This window comes from Monodon monoceros, unplaced genomic scaffold (assembly GCF_005190385.1).
Source record: "Monodon monoceros isolate NGI ecotype Baffin Bay Population unplaced genomic scaffold, NGI_Narwhal_1 Super_Scaffold_18, whole genome shotgun sequence".
Lineage (NCBI taxonomy): Eukaryota > Metazoa > Chordata > Mammalia > Artiodactyla > Monodontidae > Monodon > Monodon monoceros.
The window spans coordinates 105,708,915-105,733,455 of NW_021703774.1; the positions used below are offsets into that span (position 1 = coordinate 105,708,915).

Consider the following 24,541-nt stretch of genomic DNA (forward strand, 5'->3'; position numbering starts at 1 on the left):
CAGAGAGATCAGAAATGAGAGAGCCGTTTCCAAGCAAGGACCTAGATGGGCCTCAGAGGAGGAGCCATGGACAGACTGAAAAAGTGATTGAAACTAAAAAACAAAGCATTTACTTCTAGTGGGGAAGGAAATAATCTCTCACAAAACTTCCCACCGTAAGCGTTTAAGTAAATAGTAATCCTTCGTATACTTGCCAACACATTTTTTTCAGCCTAAATCTTAAAACTTTTTAAAAATATTAGAAATGTGACTAGGGGAGGGGTATGGCAATAGAGGGGAGGGGGACACACAGAGGCTTAAAGGTACTAATAATGTCATATTTCTTATATGGTACTGTTATTTTTTTTAAAAAAACTTATATACACACATGGTGTACTCGCGTTCAAGGATCTATTTCTTGATAAAATTTTTTCACATTAGGAGATGCCATTTAGTGGTGCTAATATGATTCTAAGCACCTCGATTATCTGTTAACATACCTTAAAACTTTTATTTGAAAACTCTTTTATTTATGTACATCTAGAGCAGCATCACACAAACGATGTAACATTAAGCTGCTTTTTTTTTTGTTTTTTCCCCAACAACTTTTAGACTAGAATTTTGTCCTGTGAAAAATGAAGGAAATTGCCGAGGAGAGTCAGGAGAAGTAAATCTGAGTAGAAATTCTCCTTTCTCTCCTGAAATACCTGTTACTCCCGTAAAATGGCTCCACAATAATAGGTCTGTAAAGAAATTTATTTGGAGATAGCATTAAGAGGGTTAGAAAATATATATCTCTTTACAGAATTCTCCCCCAATCAGTCTTTCTTCTATCTCCAGCATGCTACCACATCTGGTATCAGGAGCACATTGTTTGCAGCAATTATTTTTATTTTTTATTTTTTTTAACATCTTTATTGGGGTATAATTGCTTTACAATGGTGTGTTAGTTTCTGCTGTATAACAGAGTGAATCAGTCATACATATACATATGTTCCCATATCTCTTCCCTCTTGCGTCTCCCTCCCTCCCACCCTTCCTATCCCACCCCTCCAGGCGGTCACAAAGCACCGAGCTGATATCCCTGTGCCATGCGGCTGCTTCCCACTAGCTATCTACCTTACTACGTTTGGTAGTGTGTATATGTCCATGCCTCTCTCTCGCTTTGTCACAGCTTACCCTTCCCCCTCCCCATAACCTCAAGTCCGTTCTCCAGTAGGTCTGCGTCTTTATTCCTGTCTTACCCCTAGGTTCTTCATGACATTTTTTTTTCTTAAATTCCATATATATGTGTTAGCATACGGTATTTGCCTTTTTCTTTCTGACTTACTTCACTCTGTATGACAGACTCTAGGTCTATCCACCTCATTACAAATAGCTCAATTTCGTTTCTTTTTATGGCTGAGTAATATTCCATTGTATATATGTGCCACATCTTCTTTATCCATAATTATTTTTTTTAATGGAAAGAGGGAGGGGTCAGGAGAGAAATCCCTAAAGTTTCAAAGGCAAACTCCAAAGTTCCAGTTTTAATTTAACTTTTTATATATATGTTTGAAAATGAATGGCTCTCCGCTAATGCTGTATAGCTTTTGGAGTTCATTCAGAAAGGGTTTAAAAATGGAAATATTGACAGATTGTGAACTTCAGCGGTATAGGTGGTGCCACTGTAACACTTGACTACATAAGGCATGTTGCCCATTGTAACAAACATCCCTATGGCCATATTTAAAATTTTTTTAAACTTTATACATGCACACACACACATACATATTTGTTCGAAGGGTAGACCAAAATAAAATAGAGTACTTAGTGGGACACTCTGCTGTACATATGTGTCCCTTTTGTCTGGTGTTTGGACTCAGATTATCCTAGTCTCTTGGCTATGACCCTAGAACTGATTAAGGTTCCCTGCCAGAGAAAAGTGAGCTACCTTTTAATTGGTAGCCTCCATTTAGTTCACTTCACAAATGAACAACATAGAATCTGTGCTAAATGGCTAGAATAATGAGCCATTACATGGGAGGGATGAGAAACAGGTAACTCGGATAGCAAAGATAATTCATTAACAGACAGTGGGCTCATCTTAGTTTTTGGTACTTCCGGGGTTTTTTGTTTTTTGTTTTTGAGCAGGAAACTAGGCTACAGTAGGTGTGAAATGATCAAATTGGATAACCTTGAGATTCTGCTCAAAGGGAATGGGATCGCATAGGATTAGAATGGTGGACTCAGTATTATGCAAAATGTGTCAAGAGTATGTTACAATAAGTATGTTACACTTCCCACCAAAAGTCAGAATAAAACACTCTTCCTGCACCGCATGGCTCAAAGCACCTTGAAGAGCCTGGGCATCCACGTGGAAGAACATATTATGTAGAGCTCACTAGCTTCTGGACCAGCAAACCAAGAAAGGAAGATTATATTCTGCCAACTGTTTTAGATGCACATTTGAGTAAATTCATGAGACTGAGAATAAAGGACCAGAACAAAAGGAGAAAGATCCTAGCATAAACAGACTTGAGAAGGAAATAGTGGCAGCAAAGAAGATCAACAAAGCTTGCGTGGTAAGAGACAGGAAATATATATTGTATCAGAACTGAAACATTTTCTCACCATCCAAGCTAAGGGTTTTTCATCAGTTTCCCTAGTGAGGAGGGATTGAGGATTTTGTCATTCGTAATCTATTATATATAAACACGCCTTAGTTAGCTATGTGACAAGCATATATAGTTATCATCCCAAAGTGCTTCTTAAGTCATTTTTATGACTCTTTGTGTCACCTTCTTAAAGCCCGCAGGTAAAGAACCCTTCCAGCTATTAGCCTGGGGCTCCTGCCTGGTTATTGCAGCCAGAGTAAGCATCCCTTATTACCTTAACAAAGTCTGTGTCTCTAACTAAGGTGCATCATGTTCTAAACACAAAAAGAAGTCAACTTCTAGGACCCATCTTTTAAAACAGGGGTCCCCAACCCCCTGTTAGGAACCGGGCCGCACAGCAGAAGGTGAGCAGCGGGCAAGCGAAGGAAGCTTCATCTGCCGCTCCCCATCGTCCCCCGTCGCTCGCATCACCGCCTGAACCATCCCCTCCCCCCGCCCCCACAATCCGTGGAAAAATTGTGTTCCACGAAACCGGTCCCTGGTGCCAAAAAGGTTGGGGACCGCTGTTTTAAAATGAGCAAAGTTTAAGCATTTATCTCTCAAATATTTTCTCAGTTTCAAAGGAATGATGGCCATTTGCACTAGTATAAAAGACTCTTCTAGACTAGTGGATAGAGAAGAAAATTAGGCTAAGTCCAAATTCCTGAAAGATACTCTGTGGTCTTTCCAGCCTCATCACTATATTGTAGCCATTCCAACCGCAGTTCCCTGATCATGTGCCAGAGCCTTTTGTACCTCAGTGCTGTTGCCTGCACTGCCACTTTCACGTGGCAGTCCAAGCTTGGCTTGAACTTTCCTGTCTATTTGGCAGATACTCATTCTTAAAGACCTGAGCTTTACCTGTTCCCACTCACTCTCAATAGAATTGTGTACTATCTCCTTTGTGCCTCAGCTGCCCTATATCACCAGTTGATTTTTCTTTCTTTTTTTCTATCATATATATCAGTTTGTTTTTTGTACTAGATTCTTTCCCTAGCAGGTTATAAGCTCCTTAAGAGTAGTAATTATGCCATATATCTTCATGACCCCAGGTCTTAGAACATTGCCAGGAACATAGTAGGCATGCCACTCTTTATTCATTCATTCAATAAATATCTAAGCATGGAATTTTAATTAAGCCATAGTTATTCTGTCCAGGTACATATGAATAAGAGTATTTACTCATTAAAAGATTTTACAGGCAATCAATAAGTATTGTGTTCAGTAACTAAGTCAAGAATGGTTGGACATATCATTAGCCTATCTGCATCACAGTTTTTTGTAATACTGGTTAAAAATTCATATTCCTGAACTCCACCTCAAGCATAGAGGCTCTAGACATAAAATTCAGAAATTTGTAAAAAGCAACTCATGTGACTTATATACACACTAAAATTTGAGAATTGTTGGATTCCAAAGAGCACAGACTTCAGAATTTGATGGATCTGAGCCAGGGTTCCGGCTCTACTATATATTAACTGAATGCCCTTGGAAAATAAACTCTCAGGGCCTCAGTTTTCTTACTTAGAAAATGAATATAATAATATCTCCTCATTGGGTGGTTGAGATAGTTGTAACATTAGATATGTTAAAGCACCTAGAACTGTGCCCATTACATAGAGGTGCTTGGGAATATCGGTTCCTTTCTTGTCTTCCTATCCCAGCTTCACTTTGCTCCTCCAGGTCTCTTCACCAATCAGAATACCTGAAAGTAAGCACCACACATGGCCCTTAGTCAGCCTCTGTGCAGAATCCAAATAATCTTGGCATCATCACAATAATTTTGAATATGATTGCTTGAACTCTATACACATGCTAAAATATTTATTTTGCTTTTTCATCTCATGGAACTAATCAGACTTCGATATGGGTTATATTAAATTTTTACTTTGGCAAAAATGGATATCCCCTTACTAAAGTATGCCAAGACTTTCAATTATGTGCCAGAAGCTGTAGACATTTGTTACTTCCCTACTAATTTGGGGGACTGGACCGGCAAATTAACTTTTCCTCCTCTTCCATGGAATAGCAAATATTTTTATGATCTTTCATAAATATTGCCATTATTGTTGCAAGAATCTTATTACAAAGTATGGAAAAGTTTCTTCCATTTCTATACCTCAAGAAATACTCTTACCATTAGTTTGTTTTGCCTTCTTTGAAAAAGTGTGGGACCTCTATTCACTTTGAAATTGTTGAAAAAGATCAAATAGATACGATTCAAAATTCCATATTGAATTTTCTCATGTTCTTAGTAAGCTGAGAGGAATTGAAACTGAAAGTGCTGATACAGAATCATGAGTAGGAGTTGCAGTTCTAATGAGTCGCTGCAGGCAGATAGCTATCCACAATCTGTTCTCATCTTGATGACGTTATTGCATCACTCGTTTCCGTAAATTACGTTCTCTGTAAGTCTGTAGCATTTTGTATGAGTGTTCATGTCAAATACACTAAAGATATGACATGAATTGTTGGAAAATTGTAGCGCTGATTTCAGATGGGGAACATAAACCTTATTATAAAAGAACCAAAAATATAACGAAACACGAGAGCAGCAAGACATTCTATTTGGCCCTTTAATACTTCCAAGTGTTAACTATTACTCAAATGTTCTAAAGGAAAAGTGTATATCATGTCCTGCCTTACATTTGAAATTCAAAAACTTGATTTTTTCTCTACTGTGTTCTTTCCTCAGCCTCTTCACTCCTAAGTTACCTTCTAAATCAGATTCCATAGATACTCAAGCAAACATTTGTCAGTTGCCGTGCAACCTAATTGTGGATTCTCTGTAGTCCACTTCCATTCAGCCTATCCCTTTCATCAGTAAAATAACCTTTCCCCTTACACTACATGATTTTGAGAAAATTAATATCCAGTTAGTAGAAAATTAGCCTTAGAAGTACTGAATATGAAAAACACTAAGTTTATTTCTGGATAGAGGCATGTAAACCTGTCATTTTATAATTTCAAATGTAAATTCTACCTGTCCTAGAAGACCATTCCAGTAGTGGGCTCCAGCTTGCTTTTACACATTATGGAGGAAAAGTTACCAGAGGTTTTTGAAGATAAACTTGGCAGCATGACATTTAAAATGCAGAGTTTTCTCCTGGCATGACTATTCAAGTCTGTATCTGACTACCTGTTTGGTTGTCCTAGAGTCCAGCTCAACTTATGGATCTGCCTTTCTCTGGCTACACAAACTCATTTTAATCCATGTATTATAGCTTTTAGCTTCTTCCCTAACGTATTCTCCAATGTTAGTTATTTTAAACCATCCGCATACTCCTCAGGAGTCCAGTCAGTCCAACTATCTCCTTCAATCTTGAAACTTTTATTAGTTTTTTTTCTGATTTATGTAAATAATACATGCTTATTGTAAAAAATAAAAATAGAAAAATAAAAAAGAAGAAAGGATAAAATTTAATCCATCATCACTAATTTCACCACCCAGAAATTATTTACGCTACTATTAATTCTTTGGTATATTTCCCTTAAGTCTGTATTCTAGGATAAATAATATACACTGTACACACCCATATATTTTGTATTGTATATATTTTCTCATCCTGTCTTGAAATATTTTAAGAATTTTGTGTTAGGAAATATCTTTCAAAACATTATTTTTTCATTGTTGCATGATGTTACATTATATGAATGTACCATAATTTGTTTATGTAGAAATAGAATCATACTGTGATAATCATCCTTATGCATATGTTTTCATAGGCGAATCTGATTATTATTTCTTCAGAATATATTTCTAGAATCAAAATCACTGATCAAAAAATATAGCTTTTAAAGTTTCTTAATCCGTATTGGCAAATTTCCTCTAGTTTTACCTAATTTACCCTCCTCCAGCTGGTATAAAAGTACCAGCTTCAATCTACCTTTATCAATGTTGGATGTTATACTTTCTCTAAAAATCCTTGTCATTTGCTCTTTTTTTTTTTTAAATGGGAGCTTAATTATTTTAACTTGCACTTCTTGAATTGCGTTCATTAAATGTTTTAATATGTTTTGGGCCAACTTTATTGCATATTCCTTTTGCCCATTTTCTACATTGCTATATTCATCTCTTTTCTTATTGATTATAAGAAATCTTCATGTATTAAAGGTCTTGATATTCTATTTAAAAAATGACTTAAACTCTTTGAAAGTATCAAGGTCATGAAGTGACCAACCGTCCCAGATTTCCTCTGTCTGAGTGGCACTCCCAGGACATGGCATTTTCAGTGATGAAAGCAGGAAAGTTGGGTAAATAGAGATGGGTTGTTTCCATCTCCTGGCTATTGTAAATAGAGCTGCAATGGACATTTTGGTACATGACTCTTTTTGAATTATGGTTTTCTCAGGGTATGTGCCCAGTAGTGGGATTGCTGGGTCATATGGTAGGTCTATTTGTAGTTTTTTTAAGGAACCTCCATACTGTTCTCCATAGTGGCTGTACCAGTTCACATTCCCACCAGCAGTGCAAGAGTGTTCCCTTTTCTCCACACCCTCTCCAGCACTTATTGTTTCTAGATTTTTTGATGATGGCCATTCTGACTGGTGTGAGATGATATCTCATTGTAGTTTTGATTTGCATTTCCCTAATGATTAATGATGTTGAGCATTTTTTCATGTGTTTGTTGGCAGTCTGTATATCTTCTTTGGAGAAATGTCTATTTAGGTCTTCTGCCCATTTTTGGATTGGGTTGTTTGTTTTTCAGATGAATGGATAAAGAAGATGTGGCACATATATACAATGGAATATTACTCAGCCATAAAAAGAAACGAAATTGAGCTATTTGTAATGAGGTGGATGGACCTAGAGTCTGTCATACAGAGTGAAGTAAGTCAGAAAGAGAAAGACAAATACTGTATGCTAACACATATATATGGAATTTAAGAAAAAAAATGTCATGAAGAACCTAGGGGTAAGACAGGAATAAAGACACAGACCTACTAGAGAATGGACTTGAGGACACGGGGAGGGGGAAGGGTAAGCTGGGACGAAGTGAGAGAGAGGCATGGACATATATACACTACCAAACGTAAAATAGATAGCTAGTGGGAAGCAGCCGCATAGCACAGGGAGATCAGCTCAGTGCTTTGTGACCACCTAGAGGGGTGGGATAGGGAGGGTGGGAGGGAGGGAGATGCAAGAGGGAAGAGATATGGGAACATATGTGTATGTATAGCTAATTCATTTTGTTATAAAGCAGAAACTAACACACCATTGTAAAGCAATTATACTCCAATAAAGATGTAAAAAAAAAAAAAATAGAGATGAGTTGGTCACCCTAACTGAGGAACTGTTCCAGATTAAAGGCGACTAAATGCAATTAAATGCAACATGGGATCTTGAAGCAGGAAAGATGAAGGTTTACTACAATGTAGGGAGAAAACTGGTGAAACTTGAATGGGTATGTAGATTAAAGAATAATACTGTATGAATATTAATTTCCTGATTTTGATAATTTAACTGTGTCTGTGGAAGAGAATAACCTTGTTTTTAGGAAATGCACATTTAAGTGCTTAGGGGTGAAGTGGCATAATGTCTGAAAATTACTTTCAAACAATTGGGAGAGAGAGAGAGAGGCAAAGAGGGAGGAAGTAATAAAGTCAACATGGTAAAATGTTAGCATTTGGGGAACATAGGAGGAAGGGTATTTGGAAAGTTTTCATGCTATGTTTAGTAACTTTTTATAAGTCTATAATTATTTAAACATAAAATGCTTTATAAAAAGAGATTAATTGCTATGCACTACAAATATTTTCCCCAGTTTTCCATTTGTTTCTTCATTTGTTTATATTGGGTGACATTTGTATTTTTTTTTTATTTTACCACTTGAAAATTTTAAATCATACTTCTGTTTTTCTGAAAACCTACAAGTCCCAGAGAACAGGCATGTCTGTCTGATGACTTTTCTCCCTAGTTCTTAGAACAGTGTTTGAAACCTATTGCTGCCCAATAAATATTTGATAGATAAATTAATAAATGTAATCTTTCCCACTCTGAAGAAGATATATTTTTACATATAATTACTTCTAAATCTTCACAGAGTTAAATATTTTTATAAACCCATTAATGCATTGGAATTTACTTTGGTTGTACACCATGAGGTGGAGATAAATTTATTTTCCCGTAGTAGTTTCAGCATTATTTGTAAAACAGATCTTATTTGTGGAGTTTTGAAATGCCACCTTCATCATATACTGAATTTTATATCCTTATGAGGATCTGTAGCAGAAGGTTATATTCTATTTCAGTAGCCCCTTGTCCTGAAATGGTTATATCTTGAAAAGAAGGGAGGGAGGGAGAGAAAAGGACAGAGGGAGGAAGGAAAAATGGCAGAAAGAGGAATTATTGAGAACATCAACTTTATCCAGAGTCAGTCTGCATGAGTTTACATATTCATTACCAGTTTTTTGACCTCAGGCAATTTAACTAAACTTTTTCTCCTCCTCTGTATAAAATGGATAATAAGTAGTACCTACTTAACAGGATTGGTAGAAAATAAAATGAGTTAATATATATATAAAATAATTAGAGCACTACTCATGCATAGTAAGCATTATGAAGGATTTGCTATATTATTAGTTTTTGAGTTCCTGTACTCTTATTTAATAATGCTGTATGCTTTTTGTTCTTGCTCCTTTAGTTCTATATTGTTTCCTCCCACTTTCTGTAGTCTATGTCCTTGACTCTCTATTCTCCACTAAAATATTCACATCTTTGAAAACAGACTCTACTGTCAAGGCCTCAAATACCATTTTAGGCAGATAATGAAGAAGTCTAAAACTCTAGCTCTGGCCCTTCTCTTGAAGTCTAGCTTCTAACTCCAACAGATCTTTGGGTAGTTCCAAAACAGTGTCCTACCAAGATCTCAACATAGTATGTCTCAAACTGAGTTAGTTGTCTTCCTTTTGCCATTGGCCAATGGCATAATTTCTTAATCATTCAGACTTGAAATTTCATCTATATCTCTTCCCTTCCCAATTTAACCAGTTATCAGATCTTCCTGATTCCTTTTAATAACAATTCTCTCATTTAGCTTTTCTATTGTTCCTACCATAGTTCACAGTACAAACATATTTCAATACCTACACCGAACTTTCCCTCCAGCCTTCTCTTTCCAATCTTAGCATCTGACGTTAAGATCAGTCTTCTTAAAATGGGAATTTGGAACATAATCATTTATGTTTAAAATTCTTTAATTATGTTTCCTATTGCCCATAGATTAAATTTAAACAATAGAATGTAATCTCCATGAGGGGAAGAATTTTCAAGCATTTTGTTCACTGATGTAATTGAGTGCCTAGAAGAGTTCCTGGCACATAGTCGGTGACACAATAAGTGTTTATTGAATGACTGAATGAACCCTTATCCTGGCATTCAGGGACTTCCATAGTTTGCCCTCGACCTCTCTTCTAATGCACGAACCTGTAACCCAAGCTGATGAATCTACTCCTTTCCCCTGAATATAATTCAGATATCTTCCTCTTGTTCAATTGCTATTAGCCTCCTACTCAACATTTCTAAGCATACTATCTTCTTTTAAAATATTTTATTTATTTATTTGTTTTTATTTTTGGCTGCATCGGGTCCTAATTGCAGGATCTTCGTTGCGGTATGTGGGATCTTTCGTTGCGGCGTGTGGGCTTCTCTCTAGTTGTGGTGTGCAGCGTTTTCTCTCTCTAGTTGTGGCATGCGGGCTCCAGAGCATGTGGGCTCCATAGCTGAGGCCCACAGGCTAAGTAGTTGTGGCCTGCGGGCTTAGTTGCCCCGAAGCATGTGGATCCCAGTTCCCCAACCAGGGATCGTCCCCTGCACTGGAAGGCAGACTCTTCACCACTGGACCACCAGGGAAGTCCCTCTAAGCATACTGTCTTTCTCTTCTCCACCTATGTAAATCCTCTTCACTTTTCAAGGCCCAGCTAAATCCCATGGTCTTTGGTTAAGCTGTATTAACTAATTTTATCTATGCTGAACTCTACCATCCTAAAAAGTCTATGTCATTTAAACTTTACATTGTTTATTTTTTTACTGGGCAAATGCCTCCTCTCCCACAATCAAATGTACTCTATTTGAGGGTATGCATACCCTTTGGATGCTTCTGCATGAAAAGGGCTCTAGTAACTCTAACTAGCAAATATTCTCTTCTTATATTCAAAGAACCTGAGATACATTTTAATGATAATTCCATTTCATACAGCTTTCAAATATTGATCAACATTGTGAACAGAAAAAAAATATTTTTAATCCTTAAGTAATTGAAGAGGAAATGGAGACAGAAATTGGGTGAGTTACTTGAGATCTGCTTAATTCATAGTCTATTCTTTCCACCAAACCAAATTACTTGTCATTTTTTAGTTGACCAGTAGTCAAAAATAGATATACTGTAGGAATAGAATACTGTAGAAATTCTTCAGGTTAAGAATGAATATCTTCCCTTGATACTGGGTTTCTAGGAGGATTCCAGAAAGCCGTGGCTATTTGTTACAAAAGTTGGGGGGGGCAGGTAGTTACAGTGGCTGTTTGGCATGTGACACCTTAACTAAGTGATCAAAGTTAGCATCACTAGTCATAAAATACATCAACATTACGTATACTCAATACGATGCCCCGAGAAAGGCACAACATCACTTCAGTGGTATTTTAGCTGAAAATACAAAACCTGAATCATGGGACTACATCACACAAATCCAAATTTAGGGACTTTTTACAAAATGACTGACCTGTGCTCTTCAAAATTGTCAAAATGATGAAAGATTAAAGAAGACAGGGAATTCCACAGAGGGCAGGAGACTAAGGAGATATGGCAATTTATTTAATATCTTTGTTAATTAATTAATTAACTAACTAAACAACAGTGCAGGATCCTAGATGAGATCCTGGACAAGACAATGGACATTTGGGAAAACTGACAAAATTTAAATAAGATCTATAGATTAGGTCTATAGATTAGGTATTGTATCAGTGTTAATTTCCTGGTTTTGATCATTGTACCATGGTTATGTAAGATACTAACATTAGAGGAAGTCAGATGAAGGCTATACAGGAATTCTCTTTACTTTTTTAGCAACTTTTATGTAAATCTAAAATCATTTCAAGATGGAAAGTTGAAAAATTGAGGAAGAGGAAGATGGATTAAACTGTGTTCTTAGAGGAAAAAATCCTCCAGATTCCAAGGGCCACACCAGTCATTTCCATTCATTAATATGGTCACCTTAACTTTTATAGTGTGTATGTAATGCGGGATGCCTTTCAGCCTGTGGAAGGGTCATTAGCTGTGGATGGTGCACAGTATAGACAAGGGAAACTTGGAGAAATGATATTCACTGGTATACAGCAGTCATTTATTAAACAGACATACCAAATACTATTTTAGGTGCTGAAAATACAATGATGAGCAAGATAATAGGTCCCTGGCCTTCTGGAATTTCCAGTCTTATTAATGAGAAGGATAAAAGCAGAATTTAAATTTTTTTTTTCTTCAAAGTAGACTTCTCAGTATGAAGAGGCTGTGGAGAGAATGGGGACTTACATAGAAAAAGAAATTTATTACAAAAATTGGAGAAGGTATTCAAATTGGTAAGGCCGAGGTGTGTTCCTATGCTTTTGTTGCATAACTGCAGAACATTAGTCCACGCTTGTAAGCAGGAGAAAGGCAGAGGGCAGAAAAGTGGATTACAGGAGAGAAAAATCAGTAGAAAGTAGTACGGGGACAGACTGAAAGGAAGGAATGAAGTGGAGGAAAGGAATTAATGAGAACTTTTTGCGGTCAATTAATAATACGACGTAAGCCACAAGCATAGCTGCAAAAAAAAGCAAGAGAGTCGGAGGACAGTGAAGGACTCCGCTGAGCTAAATGTGATTTCAGAAGGTGTGTGTGAAGAGGATAGAGAAAAGGGGGAATGGGAGACACTCAAGAGAGAAAACATCAAATTGGGGACTGCTGAAAAAGGAAACGGTACATGGACACTTGGAGGAAGGTTACTAGTCACCTACAAGCTTCGGGAATGTCGAGGGAGTACAGCGTGGGAAGCGAGAGGGTCGGAGCTGTGCCTGGGCGGCTGCGAGCGCGCCCCAGGCGCGGCGGGCCCAGGGGCTTGCGGACAGGGGCGCCCCAGCCGGGCGCGGGGTGGGGGGAAGGTTGCGGGGCGGAGGGGGAGGTGTGCACTACGTTTGGTGACGTCATTGCAAGTCAGTGAGCGGTGAAATTTAACACCAGCCGGATTTGCTTGGCTCCACTTCTTCCAGGGGAAGCAGCCGGCGTCAGTCAACGCCGAGCGCCTGCAGTTGCCACCGGTCCCCTCGCACGGACTAGATTTCCGAAGTGGGTGTGTGTACTTGTATGACAAATGTTCCAGCGCGGGTTGTTTCCAAGGACTTCCTCCCGCACTTCATCTCCTTCCCTCCCCCCACCCCTTTCTCCTCCCAGGCCCAAAGCAGAGGACTCCACTGGAGTCACGGAGTCGTCTTTGAACCGCAAGTGAACTCGAGGGCTGCACTCGCAGCCGAGCTCCCGCTTCTGCCGGCGCCCCGCCGCCTGCCCGTGAGGTCTCCTCGCCCGCCCTCCCAGGGCAGGACTACCCCCGGACTTGTCTGTTACCGAGCTAGGGAGCTAGGGAGCCTAGCTTCCTACCCTCCGGGTGCTATTTCTTTCCTCCTTCCCATCTCCCCCCTCCCCTTGTGGTTATTGTTGAGGTTTTGGAGCATCGTTTTCATGTGATTTTTCCCCCCCTTTTTCATGGACAGTACCTGCACCCTTAGCAGTTCGGAGCTGGCTTCTGTTTTCCGTTAGCGCTTCGCCGTACGGACAAATGCATACAAATGCATTTAGGAGCCCGCAGGACAAGGCGTGGACAGGTCTCCCACACAGCAAAAACGTAAGTAGCCCACGCGCCAGGACAGGGGTTAGAGCACCCCCTCTCCCCACCCCCTGGATCCGCTGAGCCCGTTGGAGATCTGTGCACCAGCTCCCTGGCACTTTTTTGAAGTTGGGAGTCGCTGAACAGCCGTGGCATCCTCCTGTTGTCTCCTCAATTTGTAAAATACTGTGTTTGAAAGGAAGCCTCCTGCCAGTGGGTCTCTCAGACAGTTTATGCTAAAGAGATACTGCGGCTCGGGAGGAGAAGCTCGCTGGCTCGCGGCCCGACGCGGGCAGCCGTGGCTCCCGCAGCTCCGGAGCTGGACTCGGACGCCAGCCCAGGCTCTAGCTCCCGTCGCCCTCGCGCCCTCCTTCCCTTCTCCTCCCTCAGAGCCCTGGCTGAGGTCTTGTTTCCCTGCGGTGCTCCTCGGGGCGTGCACTCTGGGTATTGCTGGGGCGCTTAGGTGTCCCCTGGGTTCTGTGCGCGAAGCCTGGACCTGGGCACAGGCGTGAGGGCAGGGTTGCTGGGTAGGGGGAGAAGGTGCCCACAGAACCTCGGGCATCAGGGCCCTCCTGGACTCGTGGGACTCAGTGGCAGTCTCCTGTAGTTGTTAGGAGGCCAACAAGTGTGCTGCCCATCTGGGGCCCAGGCTGCGCCCTGGTCACTGGAGTGTCACTGCGGAAGGGGCTGGACGCGGGGAGGGGGGCGGGGCTGCTGCTCCCGGGGAGTGTTCGCGCCGACCCTGGCTGGCACCCCACCTTCTCTTTGGGCGCTGTACCTGCTCCCACTGCCTCACTCGGAAAAGAGCGTACATTGGGGGTGGGGTGGGCGCATGGCCTTGGCTGGCTGCCCTGGTCCCCCTGGAAGAGGTCAGTGGGTTACGCAAGTTTGATTCTGGCCCCGGGGGCGGGAGGGACGAAAGCGACTGCAGTCGTTCTCTGCCACTAGGCTGCCCCTCGGGAGAGTAGGTAGGAGGAGGGCCGGGGGCAGAACTGACCGTGCAGCCAAGGGGAGGCGCGGTGCGGAGAAAGACCGCCTTGTGGCAGTGTTTGTGTGAACATGTGCTTCCCAGCCGCTTGCAGCCGAGCCTGGCTGGGGCTCGCGCCCTCTCTCCTCCGACTTCTGGAAGCCTGGGCAGGCAGCCGGCTTCCCCAGTGACAAGGATGCACATCCCCAGGCGCCCGCAGCGCGTGACTCAGTGAGTGGGAAAGCTCGTAACCTCAGCAACCGCGTGCGTGCGGCGAGGTGCCCAGGGCCCGGGAGACCTGACACTTCTCCACCAGGGTCCGAGAAGAGGCCAGACTCTGCCGGCCGCCTGACCCAGAGCGGCTCGTGCCGGTCTCATTAGTTTCCCAAGCAGGTTTCCCGCCACTTTTCTCCGGTGAAGTCCCTTGCATGGACCCTCCCGGAAAGAGGGGTGGGGAGCGCAAGGGATCCTGAGGGACCTGGCCCATCTTCCCGAGGGTCTAGGGCGGGTGGAACGGTGGAATGAGGCTTGGGTACCCGCGGATCCAGAGCCACCAGGAGCGGCTGGGTGAGGTCCTCCGTGTCCTGTCCAGCCTCCGCCTCCATCCATGTGCCCTTCTTGCTCTCCGTGTCAGCTCCGGCCCTAGGGCTTTACCTTGGCCACTACTCGAGGCCCACGTTGCTAACATTCCCCATGGTAGTTGTGACCAACCTCTCAGATTAAAGCAGATCTTCAGCTCCTAGCCCCTGTCTTGTCTGGTTTACACTTCCCTTCCAGACGCTCCCAGAAAAGGCCCTGCATAAATTCTTGGGCAGTTTGGAGTTTGTAAATTGGGTCCAGATGACTGCGGGGAGGGAGGCAGAGAAACCAAACAGAATGGATTACATCGAGGAACTTCTGAGGAAAAATTAGACTATGTGGAATGGGGAAAATAAAATCCTTGTGGAGAGACATCAAGGTGGGTAGGGGATCCTGCGTGAAGGCCCTGGTCTCCCCTGCACTCCTAGATGGGCTCCCAGCCAGGGGCCTTGCAGCCTCCTGCGATATCCAGTTTGTTCCATGACAGTTCCCAGTGGGGGTGGGCTGTGGAAAATTAACGGTAATTCAAGATTACATCAGATCGCAGCCCCTCACAGCTCCAATCACATACATGCAAAGTAGGGAAAGGTAGTTACTGATTGAGCTGAGAAAATTGTTTCTTGAAAAAATCCAGTTTCTGTGAAGAATTAAGAGTTCTTCAGTATGAAGTTAATGCTACCGGCCTCATAGGGAAAGGGACTTAGGAGAAGCAGCTGACTGGCTGATGATAATGTCAGACCACTGAACTAAACCTTAGAGCGCCCCATGAAATCCCTGAGATTTTAACTTTCCGCCATCCTTTTGTGGTGATGTTTACTGTGAGAGCAGGAGCAGTTTTTTTTTATTTTTTTTGCGGTACACGGGCCTCTCACTGCTGTGGCCTCTCTTGTCGCAGAGCACAGGCTCCAGACGCGCAGGCTCAGCGGTCATGGCTCACAGGCCTAGCCGCTCCGTAGCATGTGGGATCTTCCCGGACTGGGGCACGAACCCGTATCCCCTGCATCGGCAGGTGGACTCCCAACCACTGAGCCACCAGGGAAGCCCAGAGCAGTTTTTTTAAAATCACAATTCTGATGGGTCACCCAGAAACATTTACAGTTTTAAAACTAGATCCTTAAAGACATTTTATTTCCAAGGGCTGCTCTTAGTTAGATTACCTAATGTGAATTTGTGGAATTAATAAAAAACAAAAATTAAAACCAAGAGTCAGTGTTAGATAGATTGATTTAACATGTTGTCGGAAAGTCTCCCAGGCAGGCTATTATGGTCATTAAAGCGTTTCTGTAACCAAAGGGGGAAACAAAGTTTGGTATATAAACATCTATTTCCTAGCTAGCATGAAATTCTATTTTTAAAGTTGCCTAGTTATCTTTGCATTCAAATAAATGTTTAAAGTAAACTGATGTCTCAGGGAGAGGAATTGTAATTTATAGAAAGTAATTTTGAGTGTTATTTATACATTCTGCTTGGTAATCGGTGAAGCTGCAGGAGAATAATAAATTTTATTATGGGAATTTGAACAGCTGTACTAGTTTCCTTGCCATGCTTTGCAACTGTGACTTGTTTTAGAATTTGTAATTCTGAGTAAGAAGTGAAGTAAAGACGATTTCATTTTCATTCTCATAAAAGGCTAACATTCTGCCATTCATTCACTCATCATTTACTCATTTATTCAGCAAATGTTTACTGAGCTCCAGTTAAGTGTCTAGCATGGTTCTAGGCACAAGTGATACAATGATTGAGCAAGACAGAAGCCTAATTGCTGCCCTCCCAATGTGCCCAGTTTAGTATAGGAAACAGAAAATGAAACAACCAAGTATAACAAAATGAGATAAGGGTATACACAGAAGGACATCTAACAGTCTTGGTAGTTGGGGAAGGTCGGGAGGAGTACTACTGGAAGGAAAGGCTGACCAAAGGCAATGAAATCTAGACTCAGACCTAAGTGGAAAAGGTATGGAACTTTACAGACAGAGAGAACAGTAAAAGGCTCAGAGGTGAGACAGCACAGTGCATTTGAGGGCCTGAAAGAAATGAAGTTGGTTGGAGCACACATTCTAGGGGAGAAGTGACTGGAGCTGGATCGGGAGAGAGAAACAGAGACTAGATCATGCAAAGCTGTTACTTTCTTAGCTAAATAAATGGAGGTTAGGATCACCTGGCTTTTTGATCTTGGGGTCAGTGTGCAGGTGGAGAATGTCAGAGAAGTTATATATTTGTTGAAACTCAAGACCACCTGGTAGTCTCATTGACTGAAGATTGATACATTCATTCATTTAAAAATCTTTATTTAACAGTAGTGTATGCCAGAAACTTTGCTAAGCTAGGCAGTAATCAGTTTAACAATCTCTGTGGTACTGCAGGGAGAGACTATTTTAAGTGTATATTTCTTCCCTGCTACTGACTGGACTCTAGGCATTTTGATCACTTGAAGTCCTCAAGCATATTTATCTCCTTTGCATTTCATGAGTTGCCTGTATGCTTGGAATTTAACCAAAAGTTCTAGTATGTTTCACACTAGATTAGTTATACAAGTACCTATTGAGTTGAATTCATTGTGTATAAGTTTTTGACAACACTTTACTCCCTACTGCTAGGATAAGAACCGTTTTTCAGTTATTTTGGGAACAAAGTACAGAAATTTTACTATTACTGGATCTTAGCAGCTAGTAAAGAGCAAAATCTGTAAAGCTGTCATGACTTGGAGAATTTTTTGGCTTGTAAACGCAGTGTGATGGAAATTGTTGAAATTCTTGACGTATATTACATGTATGTTTTTCAGATTAGTCTACTTTTTCCAATTGGTTTAAATGAAAATCGCCAATTCAGTAAAAGAAAAAAGTTTCTTATTCACAAATTGAACCTGTGTAGGAATGAGCATCGGTAACTTGAGGACATGTATCATAAAACCTGAAAGTCTCATGGGTGCCCTAAACAAAAAGATGCCTGAAATTCCCCTGAAGTAACTTAAACCCTTCAGATAAAGGGAAAGTTGAATAGCTCTAAGAATTATTTAGGGAAGATGCCTGGGATGGATATTAGTTCCTTAAATATTCTCAGTATGGTCTTTAGATACCTATTTCCTGCTTGATCCCCTCTAGGCCTTCACCCTTCACGTGTCTGGTCATGTTTTGACTGTGGCTTATGTCAAACTGAAAATGTGGCTAGCAGACCAGACACACAGAGTATTTCACATTTTGTTATATATCCTCAGTAATATTATGGGTTATATTTGCTGAACATTTATTGAATGTTTCTTTCCATATTGTTAACTTCTTTCAGACCTGGTCTGATTTTGTTAAATGTCTGAGTATATGTACTTCTGTTACTTTATATTAATGACACGTGGTCCAGACATACAAAAAAATGAACAAAAACAGGCATGGTTTGAATATTTGAAAAATATTCATATTTAATACACTAACTAGACTTTTATTAGGGTACACTAAATGTATGAACAAATTAGCAAAGTAGACTATTTTAGGTTACTTAATTAAAAAAGAATTGGCCAGAACTGTAAGAGGACCTTTCCCCAGCTGTGGTTAAACGACATGCCCTTTATATATAGTGATTTATACCACATCTTGCTAAGAACGTAGCTTGATTTTTGTCCTCTAATGCCAGTATATTACTAGGATTCTGCCATACACACAAATTTGGGGGTTTTATATTTGGAATTTAAAATATAAAATTTATATTATGTCATCACATAATAGATGAGTCAGCTAAGACTCAGAAACTTGAAATAACCCACCCAAGGTCACAGAATGAGTTTGAAATAGAACCAGGATTAGCCTTTTGACTCCTAGTCTAGTGTTATTTTCTTATTAACCATGTTGTTTTCTCCGCAGCGACTTAATAGTTTTAATTTTAACCTATTTAAGGGCTCCAGCACGTCTAGCATGATATGCACAGCACAACAGCGGTGAAGCCCAAAGCACAGCTGCTACCCTTGAGAACTCTATCATCTGCTAATGTGGAAATGTGATATTTTTTTCTTAATTAAGTAAATGTATCATAAATGTAATATCATGGGGGGGGGGAGCAAAAGCCAAGAAATAAACAAGCCCAGCTCAACTAGACATTTCCCAGAAAGCTTGGATTCATTAGACATCCATTTTATTCAGTGATAGAGTTGGGCTCTTTATTCAACCTGATTATGTCAGTTAAGCTTGATCTCTGTGTTCCAACTTCAGAGATGAGAAAAAACAGTTAAAGTGAAAAAGAAGACTTCCACTTACCTTACCACAGCAGAATTTTTTTAAAAAAATTCTTCTTTCCCTCTTTGGACATCCAACTAAAAGTACCCTTAATTTACTTTACTTTTTCCTAAGTGTTAAAAGAACTAGGTTCATAGGGAAGAATTGAATTCCTCAGTCATTGAGAGATCTTACTATTATTCCGTTCCTGTTTAAAAATATTTATTGTGTCAATTTTATGTAAGAAATTGATAACAGGTGAAGACCTGTTACTTGCTCAGATATTTACTTACTAATTAAAAGGTACAACAGGGCTTCCCTGGTGGCGCAGTGGTTGAGAGTCCGCCTCAACCGATGCAGGGGACACGGGTTCGTGCCCCGGTCTGGAAAGATCCCACATGCCGCGGAGCGGCTGGGCCCGTGAGCCATGGCCGCTGAGCCTGCGCGTCCGGAGCCTGTGCTACGCGATGGGAGAGGCCACAGCGGTGGGAGGCCCGCGAACCGGAAAAACAAAGAAACAAACAAACAAACAAAAAACAAAGAAAAAAGGTACAGTATATATGGGCTATAATACAGTTAAAATTAAAGCATCAAGAGTACAGAGGTGAGGAAAAGATCCAGTCCTCTTTAGGGATGATGGGGAAATTCATGGAGCAGGTATTCAAATTAGGCTTTGATGATACTGAACATTGTGACAGGTGGAGACTGAGAGCTTTTCAGGCACTTACAAGGTCTGTCCATGGAGTAGAGAATAACATGATATGGCTGGAGCTTTGGGATGTCAGATGTAATTGGTCCATAGTGCTAAAAAAAGAAAGGAGGTTGAAGCTGAATGATAAGGGCCTTGAACACCTGGTGAGGAACTTGACTTTTCCTGCTCTTCCTTAGTTGTACGGTCAGGCCATTCAAGATGGCTGTTCTCTTGCTCTCTGTAAATCCCGTGCTCGACCAGGCCCTGCTTCACTCACATGACTATCCAATCTTCTTAATTATAGGACTTAATTAGTAACTGCCCACCTGTCCCCAGCCGCTGGTTTCCCTGGTAACTGATGAGCCAACCTGATGTCAATCCTCCCTATAAATGGTAGCCTCCTTCTCCTTCTGGAAGGTTGCTGTTTTGTCCTGCTTGCTGTCTGCTAGGTACAGTGCTGCGGGTGTTGCTCCAGGACCTTTTGCTTCAGACTTGTAAGATCTCCTATCCAACAAACCGTTGATGTCTCCTCTGTCGCTGTTTTGGGGCTCTTTTTTCAGTTTAGAGGTTGGGCAACTCTGAAGCTTGTCGGCCTGTGCGGTACAGCCCGACAGTTGGCCAGAAGTTTGGGGCAGAATTAGAAAAAGAGAAAGAAAATCACTATTTCATATCATTGATCTCTCTCTTAGTCATCAAATTAGTACATAGGTACGCTTACCTAAGGTGTGGCTCAACTGATTTGTCATAATCTCCTAAAATCACCCGGCTGAGGGATGATGTTTGATGTGTTCAGGTTTTCCTGCCTCACGTCAGGAGTAGACTTGTTAACATATCTAGAAAGAACTTTATTTTCCATTTTTTTCCCCTGAGGTCATGGGAAAGTCTGAGTTGGCTGAATTGCTATGTGAATAGTGCTAGTTACTGTACTCTTCACTAGTTAGCTTTATTCTGGATGGAACAGTGCCTGTGGGTTACTTCTAAGCTCTCAGTGAGCCAGATTACTTTGGCCAGGTGAGAAGTGCATCCTTTCATGTTGCATTTTCTGTTAAAACAGCATAATTCTGATATACTGTCCTTCAGTGACCGGAATCTTGAGCTATTTTCTAGTCTTACCGGTGTACGTCCTGCCAGTTGAAAATAGAAATTTGAAAGGAAAAGAGCCTCCTTTTACTCAAACTCTAGACCCCGTTGGGATCCATCCTGGAGCACCCAAGGAAATTATTTTCATTTCACACTGTGGTCCTCAACGTTGCACATTGGAATCACCTGAGAAGTGTTTAAAAATCCCTGTGGGACAAATTAAAATCAGAATCTCTGAGGGTGGGGGGTGGGGAGGGAAGAACCCAAGTATTAGTAGTTTTTAAAAATCACCAGGTGATTCCACCATGCAGCTCGGGTAAAAAGATGCAAAACAAGTAGGCCTCACATCATCTCTTGAGCATCATCTCTTCCAGAACAGTGGTCCTCGGTGTGTGGTTCCCCAGATCTGCATCATCAGCATTGCCTGAGAACTTGTTATAATTGCAAATTTTTGAGTCCCACCCCAGACCTACTGAGCCAGAAACTCTCAGGGTGGAGCCTGAGAAATGTTTAACAAGCCCTCCAGGTGATTCTGATACCCGCTCATGTTTGAAAACCATGATCTAGAGCAGTAGAAAAGGATTTTTTTTTTAAAGGGTCAAATCTTATTTGTGTCGTCATAAAATTAGATATATGTGATTTAAGCAAAATATTAGGTTATTTTAAGTTCAGTGTAATTATCAATAGTAAATATTCTAAATTGTTTTTTCCTCAGAGTTTGGTACACATGCAATCAATATTAGAATCACCTAGTTAAAACTGTATACATGCTGAGGATCCACTTCAAATTTATGAATCATAGTCACTGTGGGACGGCCTGGAATCTGGATTTTTCAAAAAAGCCTCAGGTGGTTCTTTGGCACACTAACATTTGAGAACCATCTCATGGATGACACCATATATGGGAATCTTTTATAGGCTTCATTAAAATATATGGTCCAGCTATTTGCCCATATCAGGTGAAATTTCTATAATGATTCAGTTGATTAGTTTGTAGAGTTAATGATTGTTAAGTATTCTATCAAAGTCTTATAAAAGCTGTGCTCTGTTTTAAGTATGACCATAGAATGTACATTTTTCACTTACTGAAAAAATGCTTAATACTATTCTAATACAAATGTCCATTATAGCAAAGAGGATAGTATAATTTTATATTGTGTATAAACATACAATTATAATAGTATAATTCTATATTGGCTTACTTTGTGACATTAACATGCTCCTTACTGTTGATAAAGGTAAAAACATAGTGATAAATAGAAAATGTACCAATTACTACTAGCACACCAGGAACTTAATAAAAATGATTTTCACAGGGTTCTGTAATCATTCCTTGCAGAAATGTATTTTCAGAAATGTCATTTGAGGAGTCTGAGTTAGACTAAACAGAATCAGTCTATATTGGCAAGAAAAACTAGGTAATAAAATAGTTTTCAGTATGCTCGTCATTACTTTTTGAAACTATCTCTGATTTTCGGTTGGTAGGTAAAGCCAATTATGAAGACTAATCAATAAAGTCTATCAAAAGTTTGGTTAAACTAAAAAATCACAAAGTATTTTTACCTTGCTAATCAATGTGAATGAATATTTTGATTTGTAGTGGTTGAGTACTGTGTTCACAATTACTGCTAATCACAGTGGTCAGTGTTGACATCTACAGGTCGTTAGTATTTTCAGAACCAACGAGTCGTGAATCTAGTGCGAGTGATTTGAATATGATCTGCAGATAGATTTTATATAAAAACATTTAAGCAAATAACTGGTTCCATCAATTTATAATCACTGTGGTTAAGTGACTGTAAGTTGTATTTTGTGCCAATCTGTAATACTTTGTAAAATTACATGTATGGTGATTTGACATAATATATACTGCTAATAATAATTTCACCTGTACTAGTTCACATTTATTGAGTTTTTCCTGTGTGCCAGGTACTGTTTGGGGTACTTTACATGAAGTTTTTTAGTTAATATTCAAAAACCATTATGAGATAGACTTAATAGATGGAGACACGAGGGCACAGAGTAATATAAAGGGTGCCCAAGACACACAGTAAGTGGCAAAGCTGGAACTTGAATTCAGAGCCCTAGTTTTTAACCAATGAGTATTAAAATACTGTGTTAATTAAAATAATAGCTTAATTCTTAATCTTGCACTAGAGTTCATTTTGAATTTTATGATTTATAGGTCATAAATGTCCAACTAAGTTTTTCCCAATTGTTTTTCTTTTTTTAGGAAACTGCTGCTTCATTTTATTGTACTATGTGTGTCAGGGGGTGCTGTTCATGCACAAGATCAAGGTAAGAATGTTACCTTGTTACTTATTTACTTATATAAAAAGTCAGCTTCCAGACAGCAAAAGTGCATGACTTTTCAAGTTGTCATGACCTTAAATTCAACATTAAACAATAAAAAAATTCTACCCAGTACAATGAGAAAGTAAGGATGAAGAAACCAATTTTGGGGGAAATATGACCTTTAAGGAATTACTCATATCTTCTGTCTGTGAAATTGCTTACCTTTTTAAGCACACTCTCTGTAAAAGAGAAGTTTTGTACAGTAAAAAGGCTTTGCTTGTGACTTCATTTTAAGTGGGAGTTCTTGGGGGTGGCAAACTGTGACTGAATTACCTTTGCACTTCTTGAAACAACACAGACATATACTAAATGTTCCGTCTAGATTTTCATCATTAAGAAACAAAATAAAATGTGAATACCAGGGGGCTTGGGATTTCATTTAATTCAAATGGAGAGGTTTAGAAAGTAGTTGAAGGTTTTGTTTTGTTTTTGCTTGCTATCTAGTTGCTCTGGTGGTATGGTGATAGAGTTTGGGGAATCTATATACACCCTAATTTATTCATTTATTAAACAACATTTAAATAATATTTTATGTTTGCCACCATAATATCCTAATTGCCAGTGATTGAAATGTGAATAAGATAATGCCTCTGGCCCCAAAGTGAAAAAACAAGTGCCTTTGTCAAAGGTTAAAAAAAAAAAAAAAAAAAAAAAAAAAGCCAAAGTCAAAGAGAAAAACCCGGGAACTGTGCTGGACCTACAGAAAATACCACTGTGGTCCTGATTTTTTTTTTTTTCCTCCTCTGCTTTGTATCAGTAGGGGTGCCGAATTATTCACTTGACAGAACCAACTTTTCAATTCAATGACCAATTCAAGGTGTCACTTGTCAATTTAGTCAATTAATCAAATAATAGTAGAAAAAGACAAGTAAACAAAATACATGTAGGTAGAGAGAGGGCACAAAGGAAGGGGTGGTACTCTATTGACCAAATTGACCAATGGACATAACGTTAAGTATTCTGTCGAATACCACATATATGAACTAAAAGGTATCACGGAAGGCATTTTCTAACTGTCTTTTATGGGAAGATCATTAAATCAGGTCACATGTAACTTCATAAATGCTATTTTTGACCAAGTCATTTCTGTTACTTTAGCTTGCTTTAAGTAGCCAAGAAGAGGAGAGAAACTCTCTCTTAATTTCTTGCTATCATTACTGTTACAGTTTCTGAGAACTTACGTTACCAGTCACTGTGC

At 40.1% G+C, this 24,541-nt stretch overlaps 1 protein-coding gene across 7 annotated transcripts in view; it reads left to right on the forward strand.

The window, feature by feature from the left end:
* COL24A1 (collagen type XXIV alpha 1 chain) overlaps positions 1 to 24,541 on the forward strand; it is a 425,611-nt gene that overhangs the window by 15,360 nt on the left and 385,710 nt on the right. For 5 of the 7 annotated variants that reach the window (XM_029227743.1, XM_029227748.1, XM_029227746.1 and 2 more), the window contains exons 1-2: positions 13,041 to 13,490; positions 23,222 to 23,286. In XM_029227743.1, coding sequence (XP_029083576.1) covers positions 13,435 to 13,490; positions 23,222 to 23,286 — 121 coding nt within the window. In that variant the 5' untranslated portion in view covers positions 13,041 to 13,434. Of the gene's footprint in view, positions 1 to 12,879; positions 12,942 to 13,040; positions 13,491 to 23,221; positions 23,287 to 24,541 lie in introns of those variants that run through there. The other 2 variants (XM_029227744.1, XM_029227745.1) reach the window with 2 other exon arrangements.